A 16,959-nucleotide genomic window follows, 5' to 3' on the forward strand; every position below is an offset into this window, starting at 1 on the left:
TTCTTTCAACAGTACCATGAAGTAAACATCATTTGGTGTCCTATTTACAGATGAGAGACAAAGGACAAAGGTAGAGCAGCATTTTGAAGATCACAAAATCACTGAAGGCTGAAGCTGTGAGTCAAACCTGGGCAGCTTCAGGAGCTCACACACACAGTCATGCTTGTCTACTGGGGCATGTCTACAAAGGTATTCTCAAAGGTGAGAGACGGCGACAGCCCTTCACATCACTGGGCTCCCTTCCATAGAGGAATTAGACACAGATGTGCTTATCTTAACCTCGAGTAGCTTGTTGGAGGGATAAAACTAATGAGCAGTGTGGATTCAGGAGCCTGGCTAAGAAGTGGGGTGTCAGAAATTATTCAGTGCAGACTCTTCCAGTATGATAGGACATCAAAACAAATCATGGGATAGATTTCAAGCATCCCTAGAGTTCCACGGCACCTTAATAAGATGAAAGAACCAAATAACATTAGCCAAAGCACTAACTAATAAAAGAAATGATATTGAACCCTCTCTCTGCCAAGCATTAAGCAAATTGGGAATTTATGGAATCAGCTAAAACCATCCCATGGATTAGATATAACGTATGCAGAGCACCGGTACAGTTGCTAATGCATGCTAAGTGATCAATAAACAGACACCAGATTAGGTAATGATCAGGGAGTGGCCACATTACAAGGTTCTCTCCTCTTGGAGAGCCTCCCCAGGCTTCATCCTATGTTATCCAAACCACCTGCCTTTTCCTCTTGCTCTGGAGGAAGTCACTTGCCCATCCTTCGATTTGTCACTCAGTTTGCTCTGCGTAGCATCATAAAAGTTGATGACACATTTGTACATCCACCCATCTACTCACTGTAATTATGGTAAATAGTTTCTAGGTCTCAGTGCTGTTCTGGGCACTGGGAGTTCCTAGACAAACACAGTATGTTTCCCATCTTCAGTGGGTGTAGGCTTTGTGGGTAACCTATGGTGTGTCCAATAAGTAGGACCACTGACCATAATAATACACTTATAATTTTACTGTTTCAGGATAATATTTTTTTCATGGGTAACCCAGCACTTTATTTCCAGACACTTATTTCATGGTTTCATAGAGTCACAATATTAATTCTATTCTGACTTTGCCTCTAAGGATCTAACCAAGCTGGGCTTGGTAACAGACACATCAAGGAATTATCACAAAGAACTGAGCTGAGTGCAGGCCCAGGAAAGCCCCATTGTTTTCTGGACACTGAGGTAGGAGAGAGCTCCCCACTGGTAAGAACCAAGAGTATTCTTGTTTCATAGCCCACCAATGTGTGCAAGACTTATATGCCCGGTCCTTCATGCAGTCCACCAAAAGGGACTGGTGAGGCTTATTCAGTTATATCTCCACCCTCCCTGTGGAACTCTCATATTTTCTGCTTTCTTTTTTGTTAAAATGTATTTTTGTTTTGTTTATTATTTTATTTGTGTGTGGAGGTGGCTTGGTGAGCGAGCTGTGTGTGTGTGTGTGTGTGTGTGTGTGTGTGTGTGTGTGTGTAAGGATCAGTGGAAAGCATCAAGACTTTTCTCTTCCCACCATGATCCTGGAGAACAAACTCAGGTCATGACACTTGTTGGCAAGTGCCTTTACCACCGCTCACATCTTCTGCTTTCTTTGAGGAACCAGGCCCTGATGCTAAAAGTATCTTGCTCAAGAACACATGACTGAAATGACTGAAGAGCAGCAGTTAGGAACTCCCAATGCCCAGAACAGCTAACATCTGTGAGGTTGTCCATGAGGCAGGATGCTCTTCATCTGCCAAAACCCCTGCTGTGGGACTGTAAATACTTTTCTTCAGCTAATTTTCCAAACGCTTACATGAAGTTTGTTCTTGATTCACAGTTGAGAAGATTGAGGTGAGGGAGAGATCTCCACAAGGACAGCTAGCTTTGGGGTAGCCCACTCGGGGACGTTGGAATAACAGCCTGAACCTGCACCTGTAGAGCCTTCTGAGTGGGAACCCTAAGAGGTGCCAAGGGTGGGGCTGAAGGAAAGAACATAGCGGGGGCGGGGCAGGGGGCGGGGATGACCGGCTGTTCTCTAGAGGTGAGAAAGTCCCGCCCCCGTGAGAGAGAGGCCGGGGATTGGCTTCTCGTGGCGGATTGACAGCGCTAGGATGAGCGCAGTTAGGAGGGCGGAGCGCGAGCCGGAAGTGGGTGAGAGGCGGCTGAGGCGTGCTCGGGGAGCCGCGGCCGCCACTTTGCGCTGGAGCCGCGGCCGGGCGGGCGCTGGGCGTGATGGAGGGCCCGGGCCTGGGCTCGCAGGTGAGCGCGGCTGGACGTGGGCGGCGGTGGGGACCTAAGCCGCGGCCAGGTGAGGCGGCTCCGCGAGGACGGCGGGACCTGGGCCTTGGCCACACTAAGAAAGATGCTGCTTGTCCTTTGAGGTGGCCGCAGAGCGAGGCCGGGCGCTCCTGTCGCCTCCATTCGGCGGCTGGGCGTCACGCACCGGTGCCTAAGTCGGCTGGAACCTGTAAGGTGTCAGGTGACACACCTCAGATAGCACAGCCAGCCTTAGACCTTACCCTGGAGTCTGAGAGATTCTGTTGAGAAATTTCCAGCCCTAGCGCCTAGGCTGCCGCCTTCTCTCCACCTTGTCTTAGCTCTTGTTGCTACCCACATCCTTCCTACTCCTTGAAAGCATCGAGGCTGTGGAGGCAGGAGGAAGGGCGCTCCGGTGGTACCATCTGCAAAATCCCCAAGGAGTCTATTCTGAGAAGGGCTAGATTAATCCCAGAGGACAGAGGAGGCCAAAGGGGAAGCTATAAAAGCCAAGAGAACTAAGAAATTGTTCCTTTTGATTGTGACTTCTAAAGACTAATAACTGGCATTGAATAGATTACAACTTAATATTTTCAGGCTTCTTCAATCCTAGCAAATGTTTAGCGTGTGCTACATGCATTTATGTGCACCCTTTTATCCCAGCTTCAAAGTTTTTAAGCAAAAGAAATCCCCATCTACAGGAGAGTAAACTGACAGTCTCTAATTCAAGGTATGCTAGAAGTAGATTGATTTCTTCAAGCAGTTTGAGGTAGTCATGTTGCTTGGACTCTTTAAAAAAAAAATTTCCCCAATCCCAAGAGTGTTCTTCATAGCTCTCTATTTTTCTTCTTCAACCAGTTTGGTGTAGGTTTAAGTGGAAAATAACATGCTGAGGTGTTTTTATTGGGAGTTCTTGTATTTTAAAAGAAATGAAAAAATGATGTGCAGGGAGCCTGAATTGCTACGAAAGAACATAGACTCTTTACGTGAAACAGTCTCTCATTATTTTTCTCAGGCTCAAACATCAGTAAGAGTAGGCCTCATTTCTTAATTACTGTCACTCATTAATAAAAGCCTGTGAGAGCTTAGGTTTACTCCTCCATGCTGAGGGGGAAATAACCCAGCTCAGGTTCCATGACATCAGAAGGGAGAGAATGATTTTAGAGGTTGAGGTTGGTGGGGCAAGATAGACTGTTGTTAATGATAATTGCTGTGGCTGCTTTCTTCAGTTATAACGTGAAGAGCTAGCTTACCCTTCTTAGAAATCCCCCAGTCTTGGTCTTCACTACTCACTTGTGAGCTATGTAAGAGTAATTATTTCTAATTTTAAAAGTGAACGGACACTCAAGACAATGTAGTCACACGCTAGAGAGCAGCTGAGTGGCAAAGCCGAGATTCCATTCATCCATCCAGTAAATGTGTTGTGAATGTGTCCTGGAAGTTGGGCTCTATTCTTCATGAACAAAACAGACAAAGCATCCCTGTTGTTGAATTTGCTTCTTAGTGCTGATAGGTCTTTTTGTTTTGTTTTGCTTTGTCAGAATTTTCCTACCCTGCCTGGATCCCAGTTATGTTTAATACCTCACCGTTTACAGTTTTTGTTTGCTCAAGAAACTCCCAGGTACACCGGGCTACAGGCCATATTACTTCCTTGTTTTATCAGGAGTGCTCTGTCTGAAGTCTCTCCTGAGTATTGATGTGGCTTATTCCTCCATTTCTATAATATCTTCAGACAAATCTCACCACAGTATACCATTTTGATGCCTTTATACTTAAAAATGCAGGCCTTTCTCATTGTCATCACTAACGATATCACTCCCTGGCCCCCCTCCTGGGTTCATATTTCTCCCCGGCATTTAATACCATGCAATATGCTGTTGATCCTGATGATGCGCTTGCTCTCTCTCCTCTGCTGAGTATAAGTACCATGAAGGTAGTGATTTGTATCAGATGCATTAATCATTGCTTTGTGTCAAGCATTAAAAAAAAAAAATGAATCTGACACTAGTGTTCACCCAATAGTAAATTTAGAAACTTAACTCTGATACTTCTGTTAATATTATGACAAAGTTTAATGGTTTTCTGTCACACCTCCCTACCCCTATTTTATTTGCCAGTCAGCCTTGCCAGAGTTTTCCAGATCATGATTTCCTCTTAGAATCCACTGTATCTTCATGAATGCTTACTATTTTAAAAATAATTTGATTGCATCATAATTACTGTATAGCTTAGAGATGCTCTGTTGAGCATGCTCAAAAGCATAATGGCATGGAAAACAGCCATTGTTAACTCATGGATCGATGCATCAGAAATTTGAAGATACTGGTTCAGGTTGGTTTGTCTCCCTGTTCCATTGTGTCTACAGCCTCAGCAGGAAAGACTCATAAGCTAGTTGTAAATCGCTAGCTAGGACTGGTATTATCTAGGAGTGTTTTTCCTCGAAGATCTGGCAGTTGATGCTGACTCTCAACAGATACCTGGTCTTCTGCACAGCATGGTAGCTGGATTCCAAAAGAAATGTGTCTAAAGAGACAAGAAGAGGAAGCTGCCAATTTCTAAAGCCTAGGCTTACAAAGGGGCACAGCCATGTTTCTACAATATTTTATTAGTGAAGCAGTTCACAGAGCTTAGAGTCAAGAGAAGGTGACATAGACCTTCACCTCTTGATCTTGAAAATAAGAAAAACTGGGGACTGATACTATAAAAACTGCCACTGATATAACCTTATGTTCATGTATAATGTTCATGTATAATGTTCAATTTTGACCCTTTCCTCCCCTGTGGAGAAGTATTTAGCTATATATGTCTTTCCTTTTTTTTTTCTCCTTCTCCCCAAAAACCCGTGTATCTTAGAAAAAAAAATAAAACATGGTATCCTGGTCCCTTGAATATTTGTGAACTGGAATCTTAGGTGGACCAGAGAAAACCAAATGGATCAGAATCATAGACTATGTAGAGCCAGTTTTCTTCCATCTGAATAGATCATAATTACTATGATACAGAGAATCCTAAAAAGTTCTTACTTTCCTTTTAATGTAGCTAAGTACCTGTTAGTTTTGACTTTATATGATTCTGTGTTTGCTTATTCAGCAGATAGATCTGAACAAACCTATTCAAAAGAGCATTATGGCTCTCGTTCTAGGTGAGATGAAGTGATAAAAGCACACCTCTCTCTCCCATTGAATGTAGATATGAAGTCTGGCAGACTTTAAAACATCTCCTGAAGGACCCTGGAAAAGTAAATGGTAAATCATATTAAAGACAACCAGAAATCAAGCTCCACAAACCCAGCAGATAATTTACCTTTGTCACCTCTGGTTTGCCCCTGTTAAAGATTTGAGCCCTGGAAGAGGGCATTCCTGTAGACAGAACTCCATGAGCAATGTAATTCACTCAAGAAGCAAGAAAGGGATCTTTTGGCAGCATAAGTGCTAGAACTTTCCTCAGTAGCTACAATAATTGAGATTTCATGGGTAATTCCTGGAATTGAGCACAAGACCAAAACATCTGTGAAATAATAAGTTGACAAACTGAACAACAAAATTTAAAACTTACCTGATGAACAATTCTTTTAAGGAAAGGAAAGCTACAGTCCAGGAGAAAGTATTTTGAAAGTCACATATCTCTTGTACTTATCTAGACTGTTTAATATCAAGAACTCTTAAAACTTAACAGTAAGAAAACAAAAGGCACAGATGAAAAATAACAGGTGGACGTGTTAGCACATGACAGTTAACCCAGCTCTTAGGAAGCTGAAGCAGGAAGAGCACAAGTTAGAGGCTAGATGTGAGACGCTTGAACAGAAGCGTCATAGAAGATTTGCAGAAGACAGATTAGCACGTATAGATATAAACACAAATAGTGTTCATTTCAAATGGTGTTCAGCCTCATTCGCCCTTAGGATTATGTAAATTAAGACCCTTATGAAATATACCGTACATCTGTTGTGCTAACAGTTGACTAAATTAATGGATAGTGCTCTTTTAAAGTCTCTTTCTAGCTCCCAGATTGTTTTTGATTGTTTTGTTTTTGTTTTGTCTATCCTGTGTTATATTGTGTCCTCTCATGCTACAGTAAGTGAAAGAAGTGTTGTAATCCCTATAATTGTGAACTGATTTCTTTTTTCAGTTCTGTCTGTTTTTACTTCATGAATTTAAACATTTGACTTCTGTGTACATCCAGTGTTCAGTCTTCTTATTAATTAGCCCTATAGTATCAAGAAGTCTCCTTTTCTCCTCAAAATATTGTTGACACTGCTTTGTCATATCTTCCAATTACCACTGCATTCCTCATGCTTAATGTTTGTATATATCTGTGTGCATTTATATGTTCAGCAAGCACTTTCCAGCATCCACAATAACGTACAGGTTTGGTGTCTAGCAGCCCTTTTAATATTATAGCCCAGCGTTGTTACAAAGTTGCCTAAAAGAGTCACCAACAATCTCAATGTGTTAAGTAAGTTTACTGTGTCCTGTTGGTCATATTCAGCCACATCATATGTGTCTTTAAGTACATGAGGCTAGTGGCCACAGGTTGGACATATTGAAAGTATTTTCTCAAAGAGGTTCACTCCTCTGATTTTTTTTTTTTTTAATTGAAAAAAGTATTTCACACACTGTGTTCTGATCATGGCTTTCCTTGTCTCAATCCCTCCCAGATCCATCCAGTCTCCTCACCTACCCAATTCCATGCCCTTTCATTCATTCATGTGTGCTCACGCTCCCTCTCCCTCTGCACCGCCCCCCCCCCCCCCCCCCCCCCCCCCCCCCCCCCCCCGCCTGTCTCTCAAAAACAAACTTTAAGTTTCTTAAGTTCTCATTTCTTGGATACTTTCCTGTTATTCATAGTTAAAATAGTTTATTTCAGGTGGTTTATCCCGTTTTCTAGGTCTTCTTTAAAATAGGATAGTCAGTGGTGAGACCTAATCCTGGTTATTGCCTTGTACACTAAAGTAGAAGGCCCTACTTTATTTTATAAATAGCTGAGAAAAGAACTTGCACTCAGGTATTTAAGTGCTGCCATCTGAGACAAACTAGAAGTCCCATAAAGCAACAGCAAGCAGAGTTTGATGATACCAACAGTTTGTGAGGATGAGAGCCATGAAAGTTTCCAGGCCCTGCTCTGGAAAGCTTAATTGATGTGGCCATTTTAAGATGTGCTTAGCATACCTTAAATGCCAGACAGTTAAACTGATTATATATTGTTAAGAATTGTTTATGCATGAATACTCAAGAAACATATACAAAAGTGCGCACAGAAGTACTGTTAGTAGTCCCAAGCTCGGAAGATCCAAGTAAGTGGCCACATAAATAAGTTGATGGTGGTATGATAATGTTGGGTCATTTTACATCAACCTGGTCACTTCTATACTGGCTGTTGCTGCATGATAAATGACCATACAGAGTTCTTGTTTATTAGCTCAGTGTTTCTGCTTGTCATAAATCCAAACACAGCTTGCCTAGATCCTTTGCTCAGGGTCTCACAAGCTGGTGTCATGGCTGAGATGTGTTCCCTTATGTAACTTAGAGTTCTTTCTCAAGCTTGTGTGGTTAGTAATGCAGTTCAACTCCCTGCGGTTGCTTGATAGACATTTTCACTTTCTTGATGTCTGTCACTTTCACTTCCAGAAGCTACTCTCAGTCCTCGCCCTTGGCTTTTTGTAGTCCCTTTTGTTTCATAGCACCCTGCTTTTGCAAAACCAATAGGAGCTGCTGCTAAGACAGTCTTATTCACCCTGTCGTAGACTACATTATTCCACCACCCCTTTGTCAGATTCCTTGCCTCTGGGATTTCCATCTTCAAAGGGAAAGGAAATTAATTGCAAGAGCTTCATCATTAGGGAGTGAGAATACTTTTTAGGGTGTGCTACCACAACTCTGAAAACAAGATCCTGGTAATGCTCCTTCAGTGTCAGTACCCATGACCCTCTACTACTGCAGCTATCAAGGCACATGTGTGCCTTGTCAGATGACCTGTTTTATGACATTTATAATTTGGATTTTTCTTATTTTAAGCATCTTTGAAGGTAAAATCTTCATTAAGACACTCCTGTAAGGGACTAAAGCAATTTGATTTGTTAGCATAGGTATTGTTAATGGTATAAAATGCTTCATTACATGATTGAATTATGATATTAATTCTTCTACATGCTTTGTCAACTGCTCTTACTCTTCAGTGCAGGAATCACAGCCATGGCTCCCATGTTCCAGGATTTGGACGACACGGCATCTGTGTACATGAAAACAAAGAACTTGCAAAAGCAAAAGAAATTCTTCCTCTTATAGAGGACTCGAGTAACTGTGACATTGTCAAAGCTACACAGTGAGTCTACTGGATGCTCTGTCTTATCCTTAGAGTCTCTTTAATTATGATAACGGGTATGCAGTTGATAGCACTCTATGGGCACTTTATATCCAAACAGCTCCATACCAGCGCCAAATGCATTTGCCATTCCAGCATCAGAGTACTTAGTGTGGTATACCTTGACTGTTCATGTATCGGGCACTTCCAGTAAGTTTTCAGCAGAACTTATCTTCTTTATCTTTGAAGCCCCAGGCCTTTTGTATAGTTTTTGTCTTTTATTAGCTGCCTGGTAAAATGTTTACTGAACAAATGAATGATCTGAAACAAGATTAAAACTAGACTCTAATTTAAATTTAAAGTGTGTTACAACCTAATACAGAAGTGGAATGGGAAATAGCAGCCCACATTTATGGATTTAATCGTTAATTATTATATATTTCCTGCATTTTTGTTTGGTGGCACCACAGAACAGATGGGTAGAAGTATATTCTAATAGGTCTGTTTCTTGTGCTGAAAATAGAAATGAATTTTAAAAATTTCTACTTACTGTGGCCATTATGTGGATATCCATGTTGTCAGTTATTGCCAGGCCATCTTCATGGAGCCTGTTCATTTCAGGGACCATCTCACCTCTTGCTTTTGAGCATATTTTGAAAGTAGTAATTTATATTTTAGAAATCAAGTATAAACATTATAATGTCCATTTAATGTAAGTCACACTCATTAATCAACATAAATGAATTAGGATTACCTATCTATCTTGGTATCTATCATTCCTGTTAAAACCCTGTCTGGCTTTAACACTAACTAATGTTCATGTTCAATATTCATATAGTGACAGTTACCTGAAAGGGTTATTCTGATTACCAATTTATATAAAGTTAGTTTAAAGACCCTGGGTCTACTGCTTTGGGTGAATATTATTTGATAGTTTATATTGCTCTGAAGATGAGAGGATTCTTAAGGGGAATGTTGGCTTTAATCAGAATGGGAAATTGTAATGTCTCTGTCATCAGGTAAGCTCTGTTGTGCCGAATGGTAGACATCATCCGCCTTCACAGGGAACTGTAGTAAGAATTCGTCTTTGATGGTCCTTTAGGTCTTAGACCTTCTCAAGTGTTTGTGAAGATACTTTTAGACCATTGGTCCTCGACCTTCAAATGCTGCAACCCTTTAATACAGTTACTCATGTTGTAGTGACCCTAGCCATAAAATTATTTTCATTGCTATTTCATAACTGTAATTTTGCTATTGTTATGAGTTGTCATATAAATGTCTGTGTTTTCTGATGGTCTTAAGTGACCCCTGTTGTGGGCCTGTGTACTGGAGGCTTTCAGGGGTTCAGGCAAAGTGGGGAGAATGCGAGCAGGGAATGGGAATTGCCTCCACTGCCTCTGCTGCTGCAGCTACCTCCACCTCTGCCTCCACCGCTGCCATCGTTTCTGTTGCTCCAGGATGCTACACTGGTAGATCTGCACCGAGTCTGGCCGGGCTGAGCCAGCCAGAGGCTGACTAGCCAGCGAGGGGTGCGGGGGAGCTTCTAGTGGAATTTTTGGGAGAGCAGGTCTCTTCCCTGGCAGTGGTGTTGCAGCTCTTATGACAGAGGCTCTCAGACAACAGAGTAGGTCTCACACACCTTTATTTCGTCTGGAGAGGATCCTTATATACAGTTTTGGGGTGGGTCAGGGTCTAACAATAGGTGCTTCCTATTGGCTTGGTCTGAGAACTTGAGGATACCTTATCTACATGGGGGAGAGCTTAGAGTGCTGCCCTTATGTGTCTGACAGCCACAAACCTCTGGGGAATGGGGGGGTGGCTGTGGCTACGGGTTGACAGGGTCCTGGTTCTGGGAGCAGGCAAAGCTCCTACCAACCTTCCAGGGTCCCCCGGGCTTCAAACCTTAGCTCAACCTTACCAGGCCTCCTCTCAGCACATCACCCCACACCCTGTAAAAGAGTTGTTTAACCTCCAAAGGGGTCACGACCCACATGTTGATGCTTTATATAGGTATTTGGAAAGAAGACAGAACCAGAGAGACAACATTATATGCAACCAATAATGTGTTCTCTTGTGTTTCTCAAATAAAAGGAATAGTCTTTCCCAGTAAAATGTCCAAAGTGACCTTTAAAAGATGGATAGTCCAGCTATGACAATGTACCATTATCAGAAGCTTCCGTGTATTGTTTGGACATGAAAATGTTTATCAGGCAAAATATTTGCATTTAATTGTGAAAAAGTGAGATCATTTTGCCAGTTGATTTGAGTTTTGACCTCTGAGGGGCAAGTTGCAATTTTCAGGTCGTTCTAAATAGAAATAAGTTTCAGAGAAACTGCTAAAAATGTATGTTGTGGTTAGTTTCTGTTAAAATGTATGTTGGTAATATATGATTTTTAAAATTATGAAAGCATTTAAAAGAATAACTCAGCAGAATCAATATCTTCTAGACTCTCCTTTTCTGTTCCTTTTGTCCATCTCACACTTAATGTTCTCATCTGTATTCTCAGTTATCACCTCCATTATGGTCTCTGAATTCTATTCTTACGCTGATCTAAGCTGCTTCTTCCCTATTGCCACTAACGTAATCTTTCTTAAAACTCAAATTCTCAGCACTTTTCCTTCTCTAATGACTTTCTTGGTTTGCCACTGAACTGAAGATGAACTCAGTCTCATCCACCTTGTGTGGTCTTGCCCTTGCCATTCCCTCTCCATTGCATTACACTCACCATTGCTGCGTTGTTTCTTTTGCTCTGAACATCTGTGTAGTGTTTCACAGCTCAGGTTTTGTACCTGCTATTCTTCCTGGCCAGAATGTCCTCCTTTCTTAAATTACAGCATGTGTGCCATGTTTCAGTTCTCCAGGAAGGACTCCTGCCTGGCTCAACATCCTGGCTATTTCTTTTTGAATTTATCGCATTCCAAGTTTGCTTTTAGGGTTTCACCTACATTGTAAGGTAGTTGCTTAGTTGCTTAGGTGTGGTTTGCTTCAGAGATAAGATTGTAGTCAGGAGCCAACACCGTATGTTTTTAGACAAATGAAATTACTGAAGGAGAGCAGGTGTGAGGATCAAGGCTTAAGGCAGTGTGTTTCGGCTCCATCTGAGTGAATCCATCAGTTAGTACACTGAGCTTGCTTTAGTTTGGCTTTGCACTATGTTCCTTTTGTGCAGTAGAATTAGACCATGTCTAAGAATTCTCCATTGTGGAATTCAGCAATCACAATTTCAACCATTCTCGAATTCACATGTTGTCCTACCCCCTCTCAGAGGAGAAGGGGAAAGAGAAATTGGGGGAGGAGAGGGGCAGTGAATACTGGGATGTATATTGGGATGTAAAGTGAATGAATGAATGAATGAATGAATGAATAAATAAACAAATGGGAAAAACAACATAAAAAGGCAAAAATAAAAACAGAAATACTGCACCTGAACTTGTACTGTACATTCATAGAATTTTAAATCTGTCATTATTACTTATATAATACAATATGGCAGTTATTTACATGGCATCTGTATTGTAGAAGTAACCTATATGACATAAGGTATGTGGGAAGATAATGACACCTTATTTTATAAGGGATTTGAACAGATGCATAGATGTTGGGATCTGGAAGGATTCCAGGGTACAGGACTCCAAGGATACCAGGGGGAACCTGCTTAGTATTTCCATGTTGACTAAAAAGTTGTTTGCACTAAAATTAAAAAATAATAATAGTAAAAATCATGGTAAATGGAAGAAATTTTGACATATAAAATTATTATAATATACTAATTGTGCTTTTCTTTTTTATTTAAGATACGGAATTTTTGAACGATGTAAAGAGCTGGTAGAAGCAGGATATGATGTCAGACAACCAGACAGAGAAAATGTGTCTCTTCTTCACTGGGCTGCCATTAACAACAGGCTGGAGCTTGTAAAGTAAGATGGAATGTGTGTGTGTGTATATGTGTGTGTGTGTGTGTGTGCACATGTAGTGATCTTTATGGTTCCAGAACTTTCTTTTGTTTTTGTATGGGTTAGGCAACTATTAAAACTTGGAATTTGCCACACATCAGTTACCATGGTACTGGAGCAGGCCAGTCATAAATCGGTCCCATCATAAAGATAAAGGATAGTGAAAGAGGATGTGTTTTGAAAACAGAAGAATAAGATTGCTTTCTCAAGATAGAAGTTGCATCTTAGTCTAGAAGAAGCAATGAAATATTTTGGGTTATAACATCAGACGGAGTAGATATGTAGAGAATTAGACTTTGAAAACAGTTAAATGTGGAATATACTTTGCAGTGAGCATATAATGGTTTATGGAGTTCTTCTAATTTAGCGTGTCCAATGCGGGTGGGTAGTAAGGGTTTGAATGTGTATGTCTCAAATCAGGACTATATGTGTAAAATGTTTAAGGCTTAAAAAAATTAAAATTTAGTAGTTTAAAATCTTATAACACATCATACCAACAGACAAACTGTGGTATAGTCTTTAGATAATGTGATACATGAAGCACATCTTTGAAGTAAGGAAATAAACTACTCTAAACTAGAGAAGAAAGTTATTTTCATTACATAATAAGTTCACTATATACAGTACCTCATATTCTTTGTTCCCAAAATGGAACATTCATAATTTCTAATTTTTCTAAAATGATTTTAAATCCATTTTTTACTATTTTAAGAATTTATTCCCATATGCTATGTCTAATTATGAAATGCTAAAAATGATAAAATCTCACCTTTCTCTTTCTACTTTGAAGCTATTTAAGAGTGCTATAGTCATTAGAATGTTCAGGAAAGTTTCCATGTGTTGGGCTTGTGGGTGATAGAGGAACGCTAACTATAGCAAAAATAATTATGACTATAGTATTAAGTGTTTCACCAGAGATTTGTCGGATGCTGTCATACATCCTTTTGAGACTTCCATAGATCTGGGCCCTTCAGGAGAATTACTATAATTTCTGTTTTATAATACAGTGTGAAGAAAATTGGGTTGGTAGAGTACTTGCCTATCAGACAACGGAGTCCTGGGTTGGATCCCAGTGCCAAATAAAAACTGGGTCTGGTGGTGCACCCCTGCATTCCCAGCACTCAGGAAGTGGAGACAGGATCAGAAGTTAGTTTAAGGTCATCTTTGGCTGCCTAGTGAGTTTGAGGCCAGCCTGGGATACATGAGACTTCATCTTGTGAGGGAGGGAGGGGAAGGATAGAAGAAAGCCTTTTCTTTCTCAATGTGAATCTTAAATTTCATGTCTCATTTTCATTGCTTTTAACAGGTTTTATATTTCCAAAGGTGCTGTGATAGATCAGTTGGGTGGTGACCTAAATTCAACTCCTCTTCACTGGGCCATCCGGTAAGATGCCTGGGGAAGTTTTGACATACGAGGCTAGTGGCAGCATGTCATAACCCCAGCTGCAGGCAGGGGAATGGGTATTATTTTTGGTTTTTGTTTTCTTTTGTTCCCTGGGGAGTGAGTGGGGGGGGGGTGTTTTTGTTCTTGTTTTGTTTTTGTTTTTGAAAATACAGTGAGGCTTTGGGGTTTCTAGAAGAGTTGGTTTAGTGTTGGATCGTATGCTCCAGTGTGATTATCAGACTCAAATGTGTTGGGATTTCTGTTCTAAAACTGGAATGAATATCTCTATTTGGTTCGTATAAATGAATACAGTAGTTCAACTCTAAAGTCAATCTTCAACCTTAGCTACTCATTTGGAAACTCAGTGTAGTGCCGTTTTAAGGTGATTGAATCCCTCAATCTCTTTAAAGTATATCTCTGTCTCTTAAGATCAAATGGGTAAAGTCCTTTGAAGTTGATGCAGGATAATCTTGAGTAGGCCGGCTTAACATGGCATTTATGGTATCTTCTTCTTTGCTGTGAGGTGCACTGATCCTCTGAAGCTGAAGGTCTAAATCTGTCTGCCTAACCCACTCTGCTTGCTGAGGTTGTAACTCAAGTGAAATTAATTGTTACTGCAAGGCAGAGAGCTGACTCTTGTTTCCATAGGCAAGACTTTTGAAGAACCTAAGCATCACTCTTGTCCTTCAAGATACTGATGGTAGTGTCCATGAAAATGAGTTATGTTTGGAGATATATATATATATATATATATATACACACACACACACATATATAGTGCATGTGTGTGTGTATGGCTCTATATGGTTATTAATAATGTGGTTTATTAATATATATGGTTCCTATCTTAATATTTTTACAATGTATCCATAGTCTTAATATTATACTATAATGTTTCTGGCTCATGATCATGTTTTAGTTTCAAAACCAGGGGTGAAGCTGGCAGGGTTTTAAGGTTTTCATTGTTCACATTAGTCATTGGTATTACATGCTATAGCAGCATAAGGTTTAATTTAGATTGTGAGGTTATCAAGTTTATCATTTGCCCCAAGCATGGTCATGTAATTCTGAGTTGTACTATTTAAGTAAAAGACATTTGTGGCTCACAAAATGGTTCAGTGGTTAAGAGTACTTGCTGCTCTTGCAGAAGACCAGAATTCTGTTCTAGAACCCACTGTGAGGTGATTCACAACTCCCTGCATGCAACTTCAGCTCCAGGGAATCAGAGACCCTCTTCTGGCCTCCTCTGGCATGCACACATATGGGCACATATACACACCTATACATAAATAAAAAAGAATTCCTCATGCCTTAGAGGGATTCTGTGGTTTCTTCTTGGGTGTTATTTGGTTCTCTGCATGAATTCTGCTTCTACAGAATAAAGCACATTGGAAATTTTCCTGTTCACAGACAAGGGCATTTGCCTATGGTCATATTATTACTCCAGCACGGTGCAGACCCCACTCTGATTGATGGAGAGGGATTCAGCAGCATCCATCTGGCGGTCCTGTTTCAGCACATGCCCATCATAGCGTATCTCATCTCAAAGGGACAGGTATGTTTTGTCATGCACCTTATATTCTGGGTAGTGTAATTTGAAGATATTGGGAGGGTTATTGGCCCTGGTCTACCGTCAGTTTTAAATTGGAGTTAATGGCTATCCAGATACTCAGAACTAACCTTAGTAAGCCAACCTAGCTCTTGAACACTGGATTTTTTTTTTCTTCATTAGAGGGAGAAAGACAGGTTATTTTAGCTCAGCATCACTTAATGGTTCTGAAACTTATAAACCTGTAATAGCTTTTCTTACGATACCAGTAATTTTCAGGGTTTTTTCAATTGACCTCAGAGCCTGTATTTTTCTTCTGCTTGAGTGTAGAAATGGTTGTCAGGTCACTATTAACCCATCGTTTGCTTTCATTATTTGAGCTCAAATGGGAGGCCAATTTGAATATGAGCATCTCATTTATTGTTCTCTGTGTAATTCGACGAAAATGACGTTCTTCAGAGCATGGATTAAATTATAGGCTGTCACCAGTGGGAGTTCTGCTGTCAGCTGTGCTTGCTGGAGTGTGCTCTGACAGCAGGGTGGTTTGTGTGTTAGCAGTCTTGTCTGGAATGAGTGTGGAAACATGTTTGCACAAATGCCATTGGATTGATTATTTTCCCTCTATAAGCACTTTCTCTCAGACAGCGCAGTGAAGTGGAATAATTATAACCTCTTGGGCTTCAGTTTTTAAAATGTACGAGAAAGGAGACCCTCGTGCTGCTTCCCGAGTTAGTTCTCTTTCTCCGGGGCCATAAGAACCCTCAGTAACTTACATTCTTTCACTTGATCAGAGCACTGTTGTACCTCACACTTGCTGTGTTTTGTAAAAGGACTATATCCTTGTCAGGATATGCTTCCCTTTTTCCTTCTCTTCCAATAAATATAAAAGGAGTTTTGATTTTTTTTTCTTGTTTAACTATTTGAAGCAGTGACTCTGAAGATAAGTAACCCACTGTTACTGGGTGGATGGTAGTGTGAGCCCATGCAGCAGGATTTAAGCCAGGTGATTTCAAGAGCTCTCATTTTCAGTGGAGATTGTCAGCTACCCTCCATTTTTCTTTCACATTATACAACACTTTATATTCATATTCTCCCTTTAAAATATTTTGTAGCATTCTATGGATTTTCACCCTGTTTTAAAAAAGCACTTTTTTTAACTTAAGTAATATTAGAACCATTTAACAGTTACAGAGATGAAGGTGTTCAGGAAGTATTTACCTACTAAGAAATGCAACGTTTTATACTGTGTTCACAGTTCTGCTAATTGATTCCTTTTTGACTAGAGTGTGAATATGACAGATGTCAACGGACAGACGCCTCTCATGCTATCGGCTTACAAAGTAATTGGGTGAGTGTTACCGGATCCCGTCAGTCTGCTTCTTGGTTCCTGTGAGCTTTCTGTGAATATATTCTCAAGTCCTTTGGTCTGTGAGATGCTGGAGACTTTCCACGTGGGCCTGAGGAGGTGTACATAGAATACAC

The 16,959-nt window shown here is 40.6% G+C and overlaps 1 protein-coding gene across 1 annotated transcript in view; it reads left to right on the plus strand.

The window, feature by feature from the left end:
* The first annotated feature begins 2,201 nt into the window (after positions 1 to 2,201).
* Zdhhc13 (zinc finger DHHC-type containing 13) overlaps positions 2,202 to 16,959 on the plus strand; it is a 38,237-nt gene continuing 23,479 nt past the window's right edge. Inside the window, exons 1-6 of the mRNA XM_021167827.2 lie at positions 2,202 to 2,292; positions 8,465 to 8,610; positions 12,386 to 12,508; positions 13,851 to 13,928; positions 15,339 to 15,483; positions 16,761 to 16,825. Coding sequence (XP_021023486.1) covers positions 2,266 to 2,292; positions 8,465 to 8,610; positions 12,386 to 12,508; positions 13,851 to 13,928; positions 15,339 to 15,483; positions 16,761 to 16,825 — 584 coding nt within the window. The 5' untranslated portion in view covers positions 2,202 to 2,265. The remainder of the gene's footprint in view (positions 2,293 to 8,464; positions 8,611 to 12,385; positions 12,509 to 13,850; positions 13,929 to 15,338; positions 15,484 to 16,760; positions 16,826 to 16,959) is intronic.

This window comes from Mus caroli, chromosome 7, assembly GCF_900094665.2.
Source record: "Mus caroli chromosome 7, CAROLI_EIJ_v1.1, whole genome shotgun sequence".
In the NCBI taxonomy this organism is placed as follows: Eukaryota; Metazoa; Chordata; class Mammalia; order Rodentia; family Muridae; genus Mus; species Mus caroli.